The 13,069-nt window shown below is 42.4% G+C and overlaps 1 protein-coding gene across 1 annotated transcript in view; it reads left to right on the top strand.

Moving 5' to 3' along the window:
* camkmt (calmodulin-lysine N-methyltransferase) overlaps window positions 1–13,069 on the top strand; it is a 97,457-nt gene that overhangs the window by 62,514 nt on the left and 21,874 nt on the right. The window contains exons 4-8 of the mRNA XM_061087393.1: window positions 3,049–3,109; window positions 4,461–4,512; window positions 7,668–7,731; window positions 11,308–11,374; window positions 12,820–12,894. Coding sequence (XP_060943376.1) covers window positions 3,049–3,109; window positions 4,461–4,512; window positions 7,668–7,731; window positions 11,308–11,374; window positions 12,820–12,894 — 319 coding nt within the window. The remainder of the gene's footprint in view (window positions 1–3,048; window positions 3,110–4,460; window positions 4,513–7,667; window positions 7,732–11,307; window positions 11,375–12,819; window positions 12,895–13,069) is intronic.

Genomic DNA, 13,069 nt, shown 5'->3' with positions numbered 1-13,069 from the left:
ACACACATAGCTCCTGTCACCCTGGGCTATTAATGTTATTGGAGTTGGGGATTAACCACCAGATTCACATATGCTTTACAAAGCTTTATTACTTAGTGCTGTCTGTCTCGCTCTCTTCCGCACACATAAATGTGTTCATACACACAGAAACACACACATACACACACTCACACACACACAAACAGAGGCACATAACTTCCTGAGAGGGAAAGTTAATCTGGAGTTTGGACAACAGTTAGAATCAGGCCCTCGGTAGAAGGCATGAAGTCAAGGAAAGCCAAACAAGTTGAATTACCTCACATTGTTAACACTTGGGCTCATTGTGATGTGGTTTTTATTTTTTCTTTATATCACAAACATGAATGTCCTTGAGGAATATTGGTTTAACACACTCAGATGTGTGGAAAAATGTCCAAATAATCCTCCTGAAACTTTATCATTCATCTTTCATATTCTTCACATTAGATGTCGTCCGTCACTTCATCAGAAATCCACAGCACATTCAAATCAAGGTTGTAAATGAAAGCATCTGTGGATCTTCACATTTTCTTCTTCTGCTTGTGTTGTGGTTCGATGCTGGCTCTCACCCAGTTTACTGTTGCATTACCACCCTCTGCTGTTCATGTACCCAAGATGCTTTGGGTGGCCCCTCGGTGTCAAGTGTCACGGGGACACACGTCCGTGGAATCAGAGGGGAGGGGCTGCAGTGTCATGTCGCCGGGCAGAGGTTGGTGTCGGGGGGGCCATTATGTTTCATGTGAGCACTCAATCAGAAGAGGAGGGGTCAAAGGTAATGACACATTAACCCTCACTTCTCATAAATCTATTTTAGAGGATCAAAATTTCACTTAGGTTTTGACGAGAATGTCTTTAACCTTTATTTTGATAAAAGTGATGATTTGAATTATGAGCTTTGGTTTTAATTAATCGGTGCATGACATTTGTTTTATGGTGCCTTACTTAGTTTCTATGTGTGTCTGTGTTAAGCACAGTATGATGGGTTGTAGACTTAATGCGATTCACAGTGTTAACATTGTGTTTTGGCTGATATCTGAGGGAATAACCCACGGATCTATAGAGTGTGTGTGTGTATCTGGTGCAGCTTGATTGAAATGCAGTGGTGGATTGGGCCTTGATGGAAGTTTGCACTCTACTGATTGTCATTCTAGTCGTTTAGCTCAATGTCATTGGATGTTAAAGCTTTTTAAAGCTTAATCATATGGGATACAGACTATTTACTTTTCATGAGAGTATTTTGAGTTTTTTAATGATGCTCATTTACTGAAAATGGTTCATGACAAAATCCTACATAATTCTGGTTGTCACTAAATCCTTTGCAAAGTTCCAAAACCATTGCACTGTTGATTTCCCATACACTGCTATGCTGTCATAAATACTCACTAGTACTTACTATCTCATATAATGAATAATCTCAAGGTTCGAGTCAAATACAAAGTCTATACATTGATGGAGGGTCTAATGTATTATTGTTTTTAAACATTAAGTGGGCTTAATTGGTAAATTAACAAACTAATTTAAATAAAATATCTGAAATTATGCACAACCAAGAAAATATAAGGTAAAATATTGAAATGAACACAACAATAGAAATTCAGAAGGTTGCTCTACATACAGAAGAGCATTGGTGCTGCTGATATGCCAGTTGACAGAATAAAGTTTTCTGTAGTGTGTGACAAGTGCTCGGCTGAAGGAGACCAAGAGATGAAATTTAAAATGTCTTATTATTTAAGCCTTGCGCTTCTTGACATTCTTTACACACATAGTATAACTGCTGTGGCTGTCAATGTATCTGGGTGTATTTGTATGTGCGTGTGTGTGAGAGTGTGTGTGTGTGTGTGTGTGTGTGTGTGTGTGTGTGTGTGTGTGTGTGTGTGTGTGTGTGTGCTGTCAGGCCAAGACGTAGAAAGCGTGTTTTTTTCTAATGGGGAAAAGGAATATTTGGACATTTTATCAATAGGCATTATTAAATCCTGCTTGCTTGAGCTAATCTTGGCGGACCGGAGCGAGAGGCAAGAGAGAGAGCGGGAGCGAGTGAGAGAGATAGATACAGAGAGGGCGAAGTGAGGGAGCAGTGATGTCTGCCCCATGAGGTGAAGAGAGACCGCCTGTAAGCCGCTTATTATATCGACTACCACCTTTTCTCTATCCTCCTCTCGCCCCCCCCCCTCCCTGCCGCCCCACTCCTGTCTCGTTACCTCGCTCATTTTCTATCTCTGCCTCCCTCGCCTGCTTTCTCTAACTCATTCTACGCATATCCCCTCATTCTTTTCTCTCAACAACTCCTTCACATAAACACACACACACACACACACACACACACACACACACACACACACACACACACACACACACACACACACACACAGACAATGCCAAGCTGAACCTTCTTGTTCAAAGCCAGAAGCAAAAAGCTGAAGTTTTATTCAAATGAATGTTTACTTCTTCTACTGCCAAGATATGTGTATTTGTGTGTGTGTGTGTGCGTCTGTGTGTGTGTGTGTGTGTCGAGAGAAAGGGAAAATAGCAGCAAGCATGCAAGTGTGTGTGCGTTAGTGTGTGTTACATGCACAGCAGAAGGAGAAGGGCTGACAGTAGGTGATAAGCCAGACAGGCCTGCACGCTGTGATTATCACCCACCGGACCCCCTGTCACACACACACACACACACACACACACACACACACACACACACACACACACACACACACACACACACACACACACAATGAGAGTGTTGCAAGGATTTAGGATAGACAGACAGACAGGCAGACAGACAAACAGAGACGGAGGAGCCTTGGATCACAGGCAAGGTAGAAGCCACAAGAGAAGCAAATGAACACAGACCGCAAAACACAATACATCCAATTATGGTTTTTATTTCAGTTTTATATCAATATCAATGTGTTCTGATGTTGAGACACTCGAATCAAAGCGCCGTGTCACACCACAGATGCCAGATAAACGCTGGCGAATCAGTCTGAGGTTTGCGAGTGACCGATCCCCTCTGTCTGTGTCTTTGTGATTCAGGTGTGTGGCCTTCTGAGGAGGTGATGGCTCATTACTGTCTGCAGAACCGTCACACGTTCAGGTGAGTGAACTCCACCATGCCACTGTAAAAAGATTTGATTCTTTCACCGAGGAAAACACAAATTAACAGTTGGGATTAATGACATGGATGTAGATTTTGTTTTTAATGATGTACTTGTATGTTTTATTGACAGGAAATGTCTTATTGTTACAAAACAGGAAAAGGGACCGTCCTGCTTCCACTGCAAACGTAACTGAATCATTAAGCCTTACAAATGACCAAAAACAAAAATCCTCTTTAGTAAAATGGTACTTATATACTATTATCAGTGAAATGGAGGAAGGTTAAACAAACGTGAAGATTCTAAAAAATCTGCCGTGAGACAGAGATATTTCACTAAATGCAATTACACCAAAGTGAGTCACTATGTGGTCATGTGATGTGCACTCCTTAAGCTGTGTTAGTATGGACGGGGATTGTCCATACTAACATCTAGACTGATATTTTCAGTCATAAAACACTGCTTTAAAAAGGTATTCATATGGAAAAGGCCTGTATTTCATCATCTATCTACTAATTCCAGACAACCAGCGTCACCACAGGCCGAACAAACAGCCCATCCCTAACAGGTGTATTTAGAGCGGGAGCTGCACTATTAAATTTGAATGTCGTAAATGCTCCTCGTGTGGCTCTGCACCCCCCACCCCACGCCACGCTGCTCTGTGCTGCTCTTTCCCCTGCTGCCGGCTGCTGAGCACGGGCCTGCCCTGCGGCACGCGGCTGAAAAGCACCCAGGCACCTTTGATTTCTTCTCAAGGTGGAACATCACCCTTTGATTTCCTGTTTTAACATTCAAGAGGCGGGAGGCGAGGAAGAGAGGGGTATTGATCAGAGCCGCGTAGTGAAGGTCAGAAAGAGAGGGAGGGAGGCAGGGAGGGATGAAAGAGGACAGGGCGAGAGATGGAGGGGAAGGGGAGATGAAAGGAGGATGAGGATTGAGAGAGGGGTTGAATGAGCATGCAAGCAACAGGATTCTGTGTGTGTGTATGTGTTTGTGTGTGTGTGTCTGAGTCTGTGAGTGTGTGTGTGTGTGTGTGTGTGTGTGTGTGTGTGTGTGTGTGTGTGTGTGTGTCTCAGAATTCCTGCTGATTGAGCTTGTGCTTCTCAATGTTCAGTATTCAGCTTCCAGGTTGATGGTTGAATTGATATTTCTAACCCTGCTGTGTTTACTGTGTGTGTGTGTGAGTGCGTACATGTACATCTGTGGACTTCTACTGTACAGCATGTGTGCACGGTGGGTGCGTGCGTGTGTGTTTGTGTGTACCTGTGTGTGTGTCAGTGCTAAACTGGCAGGTGGGTCTCAGCAATGTGAATCTCACTGTCACTCATCTCTCTCTTCTGTTTCTCTCAGGGGCGCAGTGTGTGAGTTAGGAGGAGGTATGACTTGTCTTGCAGGGCTAATGGTAAGTCACACACAGTCACACACACACACACACATTATACACAAACACACACACACACACACACACACACACAGAGGCCTGGGTTCCCTAGTGAAACTGAACCTCACTGATCAATACACAAACAGCTTGGGCACACAGTATGCTTACCTGTTCATGTGCAATATCTGTTCTTTGTACATGTGAGCGATTAACAGTCGTCATATTCACAGAACACGTGTAAAACTACAAGGGAAAAGTATATTGTGTCACATGTGAGGATGACAGATGCGTCTAAATTACCTAGTATTTGCTACGATGCTGAAGTTGTGTGTTATTACCTCACATTTATATCAGTTTGCAAGCTGAACACATGACTCCACGATCCTGGGCAGGTGCATGTCCTTGATGGAGAGCAATGGTGCAAGACAGTTATGTTCTTTATAGTTATATACATGTACTGTATATGCACTCAAAGTTATTCATATATAAATATGGCACATCAGCCACAAGATAAAAAAAAGTAACTGTTTGGTGACACAAATGTCTTTATTGTTAACCCGGCAGGAGTATTTGCACTTGTTGCCTCGTTGATGTATTATTATTTTTGAATTAAGCAAAACAGAGTCAACCAAGCTTCTTCATTATCAGGTTTTAATTATTAAGTATGAATTACTTAAGATGCCGAAGATTTAATTATTGTGTGCTTTTATTTTGTTTACCAGCAAAATCACGCTCTCACCACACGCTCATGGGGACACTCTCAGATATACCACAGGCTGTTAGCCATAGGGTTTATTAGCTGGAGACTTAAGGGCCCCTCCACATAGCAGGCGTCAGTGTCCCATCGATCTGCTAGATGTGTGTGTGTGAGTGTGTGCATGTGTGTGTGAGTGTGAGTGTGTGAGCCTGGTTTTATCTCCTTGCAGTCAATACACCATGTTTTGACATTGGTGACTTGAGATGGAATCCTTCCTTCACACCTCTCCTTCTCCTCCTGCCTCCTTCATTCGTCACTGACACCACATCCTGGGTTTTTTCTCCTCTGTTGTCCACGTGAGCTGTTCATTATTAACAGTTCATTATTTATGTCTCAGTATTTAAAATATCCTCATGACAGTTGGCGCAGACACACACACATACTTCTTTAACTTTACCATGGAGATCGTTTATCTTTTCCTCTAGTGTCATAATATTATATATGATATATATGATGCTGTTGATAAATGAAGAATAGATCAAGATCAGAAAGAAATGTACAAGTGAACAGCAACATATCAATAACCTTTAATTAAAATGTTTAAATATGAGACTAAAGATGAACATGGATCAAGTCAAGGTTCATAGCAATGTAATAACTGACGCTGAGATAATAGCAATGATCTTTAATGAACAACTTATTTTCTCTTTTTGTAACTTGTCAAGTTTAATACTCATTTAATTTTCTGTCCATTCTCAAATAAATCGTTTTTTCTCTCTTAAAGCAAAAAGTACTTATTTAGTTTATATTCCACAAAGGCAAATGCTTATATTTCTTTTTTTTAATCATCCTGAATGTCAGTCTCTTTCTGTCTGGTATTGTAAATCTGCTTAAAAATCTCTCCCATCGATAAAGCTGATCCACCTCTTGTTTCAAACCACCTCTTATCTTAGCAAATATTACTTATTAATCATCAGTCTTTCTTAATTAACTTTGATTATGATTGATTGTCTTCTGTACAAAAACAGAGAAGAGAACCAGTCTTTAGGAATCCCTGCGAAAACACATCAAATGCCTGACGTTTGGTTTGATATCCGATTCCCAGCAGTCTTCTGTGTGACATGTTAATATTGGTTTGGATTAGAATGTGTGTGAGCATTTGAAATGGCCCGACTCTGTGTGTGAGTGCAGTGTAGGTGGAGGGTGGCGGGGTGGAGCTAATGGGTTGCCAGGTTGGGCTCTTGATCTTTCAGCTGGATGCTCTGGTTCAGCCCGGAGGTTCCTTCCTCCATTCGAGCAGATGGTGGAACTCGCAGTGCTCAGTGACCCCCTCCGAACCCTGCAGCGCCTGAACATGTGTGTGTGTGTGTGTGTGTGTGTGTGTGTGTGTGTGTGTGTGTGTGTGTGTGTGTGTGTGTGTGTGTGTGTGTGTGTGTGTGTGTGTGTGTGTGTGTGTGTGTGTGTGTGTGTGTGTGTGTGTGTGTGTGTGTGTGTGTGGATGAAAGCATGCATGTTTGTGCGTTTGTTTCAGAAATGTTCATCTACTGGATGTGTGATGCATCATGTCTTTTCTACAAGTGACGATTACATTGAATCGTCCGTATAGGATTCGCGCACACGCCAACACAAAAGCTACTTGCTCTTGCCCTCGCCCGTGTGTATATGCTCACACCCTCCTTCACAGAAATTGACAGCCTGACACACACTTGCTGATATAAAAAAAAAGCATCTGCAAAGAAAAGAAAATGTGAAAAGATGAGGTTATACTAAAGCACATACCTCTCTATCTACATCTGCCTCACACGCGGCACGGCACAAAGCTTTCCATCCATCCTCCTGTCTCCCTCCCTCTTTCTTTCTCTTTTCTCTCCGTCTCTCGTAGTCTGCGCCGCAAAGTTATATGAAGGGCATCAGGCAGGCCCGGTGAGCCGAGTGCAGAGTGACAGCGGCGAACGGAGTGATGGCTCGGCCCGATAAACACCCAGCGTCAAATGAAAAGGCTCGGCGCTTGCCATCATCCCCTGTCACAATGCAATTACTGAACAGAGTGATAGCAAGATAGCAGCCCCCACCGCTAGCCACAATGATAAAAGTATTGACTGATTTGATTGAATGATTAAAATAATGCAGACATAAAAATGGGGTGAAGATAGAGAGGGAAATGGCAGAGAGGAGAGGGAGCAGTGGAGAGAGAGGGTGGGGCGGGCCGGGCTGCCAAGAGTGAGGCTTTGTAGATATGGTTATGTCATTATTGTGTGTGTGTGTGTGTGTGTGTGTGTGTGTGTGTGTGTGTGTGTGTGTGTGTGTGTGTGTGTGTGTGTGTGTGTGTGTGTGTGTGTGTGTGTGTGTGTGTGTGTGTGTGTGTGTGTGTGTGTGTGTGTGTGTGTGTGTGTTCAGATGTTTGCCTCATCTAACGGGGCCTTTGGTTTTTGTTCTTTTGTTCCGTGTTGTTTCATTCCTCTGTCTCTCTGTCTCTCAGGTTGCCATTTGTGCTGACGCGGAGGAAGTTCTGCTATCAGATGGGAATGAGAAGTCCATTCAGAGTATCCTTTCATCGTCCTCTCTCCTTCTCCTCCCGTCTATCTCTCCCATCTCGGCCTCATTCCTCCACCTCACGTTTATTTATATGCATTCAAATGAAATGGCTTCTGTGAGCACTTGTGTCTTTTCTTCAGGGGTTTTAAATAGTAGGTTTGTTGTATGTTTATTGAGCATGTTTAAAAACCTCATTGATGCACAACATTATTTATAGGGGGGAAAATGTCTGATCTAATGTCACATGTGCAGCAGGATTTGATGATTCAACATTAATTCTTTTTTTCTAGATTATTTATGTGACATTTATATGAATTTTTGGACAGATGCCATTTAATCTAATATATTTTACATTTGAATTTGAATTTTGGATAAATCTGGTGTTGAAATATTATGAAAAAAATATTGTGATTAGCATTCATACGTTTTTAAATATTTATATGCCAATGTCAGAACAACAATTTCAGAACTCGGATAATGGACTTTTCATGTGCATACGCAATCACACACACACACACACATGCTCACATACGTTTCCCCTTGAGTCATAAATCATTTTCTTTTATCATTATTTATTGAGTATTTAATTCTTTAAAAAATGTACATTTAATATTCAAACCTGTTACATTAACATAATTTCTTTAGGAAATTCATGATGAGGCTCTGTTTGGGTTGCTCCTCTACAAATACTATGTAGTCATCGATCTACAAAAACTGTACACTCACATACATTTGTCATCAACATATACATACTAATCCCATTCATAAGGACATACATATATACACACATACACCCCCCCACACACAGACACACACGCACATTACATGACACGGCCAACACGAAACAGCGTTCCTGTTAACTGAAGTTTTGCAGAAAATCCCTTTTAATTCAATTAAGCTGCAGATGCTTAAGATGCCTGAGGGAAAACGGTGAAAACATTTCAAAAACAGCCTGTCTCGATTCGTCAAAGAAAGTGAAAAGAATAAGTGAAAATCCGTCCACTTGTTTATGTGTAATCTTGCTCAGACACAAACCAACAAACAAACAAACAAACAGAACCGGGGTGAGAACATAACCTCTATGGCGGAGGTAACTATTATCACTGCAAGTAAATTATTTTAATGTCTTCCATGCTGCGTGATCAAAATCGATTTGCCTTGAACCTGCTCTTAATATAACCACTTGTCTCTGAGGCTGTAAAGGACAAATGTACAGTCGCTATAACCTCTGTGTCTCAGCCCTAAAACCAGAGCTGGTGCAGGAGCGGGGGGGAGAAAAGTCATCATCCACCTCTTTTATCTTGAGACAGGACGCCCACAGTGACAAACCTCCAGCACCAGTGCTCAACGTGGCATCTACCAATCCCGGCTGCCCGCAGTGCCAAGTTAAGAGCACGGTAATTGCCATCCTGTCAGATTTAGTGTGAGACTTCATCTAATGCTAGAGGCTCGGGTTCGGGCTTGATGAGTGTTTTTGAAGCAGGAACAATCAAGGTTTGTTTAAAATGTTTTTGTGTGTGGTTAAGGTTTAAGACCTATAATTAAGTATTTGGGGACAGATCTTTAGACTTGTTTTTTTTTCTTCTTTCTGCCAGTATTTGTTATTTGGGTGGGTCATCGATCAGCTCCTGACAGCTTACGAACCATCGTGCTCCACTTTTTCATTTTACACTTGTCCCTGTCTGTTCCCCTTTGCGAACTCTCATCTTCCCTCTTTTCTTTATTCGTCGTTCCTGTCCTTTCCCTCCGTCCTTCCAAATCGTGCTCCATTCTTTTAAGAACTTTACAGACAAGAAAAAAAAAAGACGCTGTGACCCGTTACAGTTGTTTCACAAAGGCCGGAAATATAGATACACATTTCCTCCCCCACTGACCAACATTGCACTTCCATATTTTGCTCTGCTCACAATATATCTGTCTCGGCCAGCAACAATTCTCCTTTACTGATCACAATGAGAACAAACAATAACATTATGGAGCCTGAACACACACCCACTCTTACACGGGGGGCTACACAAACAATACGCCATTGACCGGCTGCTTTGTTACCCAGAACAAACACGTAGGGAGAATTGTAAAGTGAAATCATAGCGAGAAATGGAAGGAACACACAGAGAAAGGCCAAGATTTCGTTCTGGACTCCATGTTGGTCCATTCACACACTCCAGGCTCAATGAGGCGTTTCCTGTCACTGACTCGGACTCGTGCTAATGAACGCTGTTTGTGTCACGCTGCCTCGACGTGCAGCTCGTGCTACAATGGAGAGAGATGGCGAGCTGCGATAGCGTTCAGTTTTTATTCAGTGAAATAGATGAGAAGATATTTCAGAGCAAAATAAGTTTCCAGCAGACGATATTTAGAAGTTAGATCATTTAAATCCAGAGATTTTTTTCCCCCCGGTTCCATCTAATGTTGTTGATGTTGTTGTGCAGAAACACACACAAACACACACACACACCGGAGACAGGAAGCCACTCCGCTGCTGTGACCTTGAATACTCGTTTTGAAAATCAATTCGAGATGTTCCATTAAGAATGATTGATGCATGTCATTGGCTGCTACTTCAAGTGATGGGAGCAAATATTCCTCCACTTTAATGGTCAATAAAACCCAAATCTCTCCCTCGCTTTCACTTTCTGCTCCTGATGTCTTTGTTGTGTGTTTTCTGCTGGCGTCTGTGTTTGTGCGTGCGCTGACCTTTCCACCGGGGGGGTGCTAGTGATGAGATTACAGTATAAGCTGCTCTGCTCTTCGCCCTGTCATCCCCATGCATAATACACTGACGCACAGGTGTCCAGTGTGTGTGTGTGTGTTTGGGTTCGTGTATATTAATTATTGTGTATCTGGGTCTGGGAGAACCTCTTTGATTTTGGATCAGCTCTCCAGCTATCAATGTCTCGATCACCCCTTCCTGCGCTCTCTCTCTCTCTCTCTCTCTCTATTTCTCTCTAAGTCTCCGGCTCGCTCGCTCTATCGCTCTCTGTCTTCGTCGATTGGATTTGTCTCAGCTCTTGTCGGGCTTTAATGACAAGAAAATCCTAATTGCATTGCTTTGTAACTCCACAAGCCAGGGTCCTAATAGACAACTTGACATCAATCGGGCCGGCCTTTGTGTGAGTTCATCTGCATGTGCGAGAACGTGAGGTGTGAGTGTGTTTATCTGTGGTTAAAAGCCTTCTCATTGATCCGCCTCTGCAGCCAGGCTCCCGATCCCTGGAGATCATCCCCAGTCAGTCATGCTTTTCTCTGTGAGGATGTCAACCATATATGTTTTTACTTACTTTGAGTTTCACGTCTCTTCATGTGGCTCTGCAGAACTTACTGGAATCAGTAGATGATCAATGTTCTTTCTTTCGTCCCAAGATCCATAGTTCATGTTTAAAACATCGTTCCCACAATTATTTTTATATATTTAAATGTCCATTTGCCTTAAAAAATCGATTGAATTTGTAAATAAATATTGAATCTACTCGAATATAATATGAACATCTTTCAAACTGTTCCCATCGCAAATATAACATGAAAATGACTTTCTGGAGCAATGTTTGTGTGTCTACAATGAATCCTTGACAGTGTTACAACAGATGTGCGACAGTTGGTGGAGAAAAACCGACAAGCTGGAAAGTTTGGGTCGACTCGTGTATCTGCTAGGTGAGAATATTTTCACTGTAACAACTTTTGCTCTGTTCTCGTTATCATTTTCACTCTGTACTTAAAGAAGAATAAACTTTACAGTGCTGGTTGTACTATACGACACTTCAAGGAAACAAGTAAACATACACACTATAGTGTTTTCCAGTGCTATTGTCAAACATTTTCACAAGATACTGGGAAACTATTTGTTCAAATTGTTATTTTGTTAAATATTTCAAAGTTGTTGGATTAATATTGGAGGAAAATACACTGTATCATTGTATAATATGAATCTGTTATTCCTATTCTAAATATATACATTTTATACATTTTTGCATCATTATGTCTTCAAGTATGAAAGATTTATGTTAAAAGTTCAAACCTTATTTACTTTGTACGGCAAATTAGAATGTGTGTGTGCTGCATGTGTGTTTATGTGCATTGTCATTCAAGCAAAATGATTGTCTTTGATAGGGAGTTCTCATCCAGAAACCATCAAGAGAACTCTGCACAATACACACACACACACACACACTCACACACGGGCTAAAGCACAGCTAATTGTCGTCCTCGTCTCCGAAAAGGTATTTTTCCATTGACTGACTGTTTCGCTCCCCTACCTCTTCTGTCTCTCTCTCTCTTTATTTCTCCCTCCTGCACATATTAACACGAGTGGAAGACGTAGTGAAAAAGTAAACGTATAATTAGGCTACATTACTTTGATTGTTTTCTTTTCATATTATGCCTGCTGTCATACACACAAGAGGGCGAAGGGCACGATGCGATTGGACAAGGGGGGGAAGGGGGGGGGCATGATGGTGTGGTTGAATGTGTATGCGTGCGTGCGTGTGCTAGGGACCTCCTGCCGCGAATCAAGATTGTGTTTCTAGCGAGGCCTAATGTTTTGTTTACTGAGTGTTAATAATGCCTAATTAATAATCCCCCCCCTCCCCCCTCCCCCCCAATCTCCCTGACACTCCGAGAAACAGAAAAAAAAGGAGAGTGGAGGGAAATGTTATTGACAAAGAGACGGAGGAACAGTGTATCAGAACGGACTTTGCACAAACAGTGGGAAAGAGGAAGCAAAGGCACTATAGTATGAATGCGGTATGTGTGTGTGCGTGTATGTATGTGTGCGTGCGTGTGTGTGTTCACAAGGTATAAATGTCAAGTGTCATGTCAGAGTCTCCCTCTCTTTACCTCACAGTCGACATGTCGTCCATTGCAGACACATTCTCTACTGAGGCAGAAAAACAGTGGTCAGAGAGAGAGAGAGAGAGAGCACGAGAGAGAGAGCGAGAGTGTCAGAGAGGAAGAAGCCCAAAGTGAAGTGGTGAAGGACAAAAGACAAAAACCTGCTGCTGATCTCTGTGCAGTTTCCCCAACTCTGCATTTCATCTCCAACTCACTCTACAAAGACTTAACCTTGGTGTCTGTTTGTCTGTTGTGTGTTTGTGTTACAGGGTTGTGAGGTGGGACTGTGAGTCGGACATTTCAGCACTAGAGGGTCACTTTGACATCATCATGTGTGCAGACTGGTAGGCACAAAAAACACACACACACACACACACACACACACACTGATTCACCTCCGTCTGTGCGTTCATGGCATTAATTTTCACTTTCGCGGGACCCCCCACCAGCGCCTGGACCTTCCCTGCCTTTTCCACGCACACACACACACACAGACACACACGTACATATGCTGTGATG

The sequence above is a fragment of the Limanda limanda genome, chromosome 15 (assembly GCF_963576545.1).
Source record: "Limanda limanda chromosome 15, fLimLim1.1, whole genome shotgun sequence".
Taxonomy (NCBI): domain Eukaryota; kingdom Metazoa; phylum Chordata; class Actinopteri; order Pleuronectiformes; family Pleuronectidae; genus Limanda; species Limanda limanda.
The sequence above is the reverse complement of the archived record's forward strand: the minus strand, read 5'-3'. Positions and strand labels throughout refer to the sequence as shown.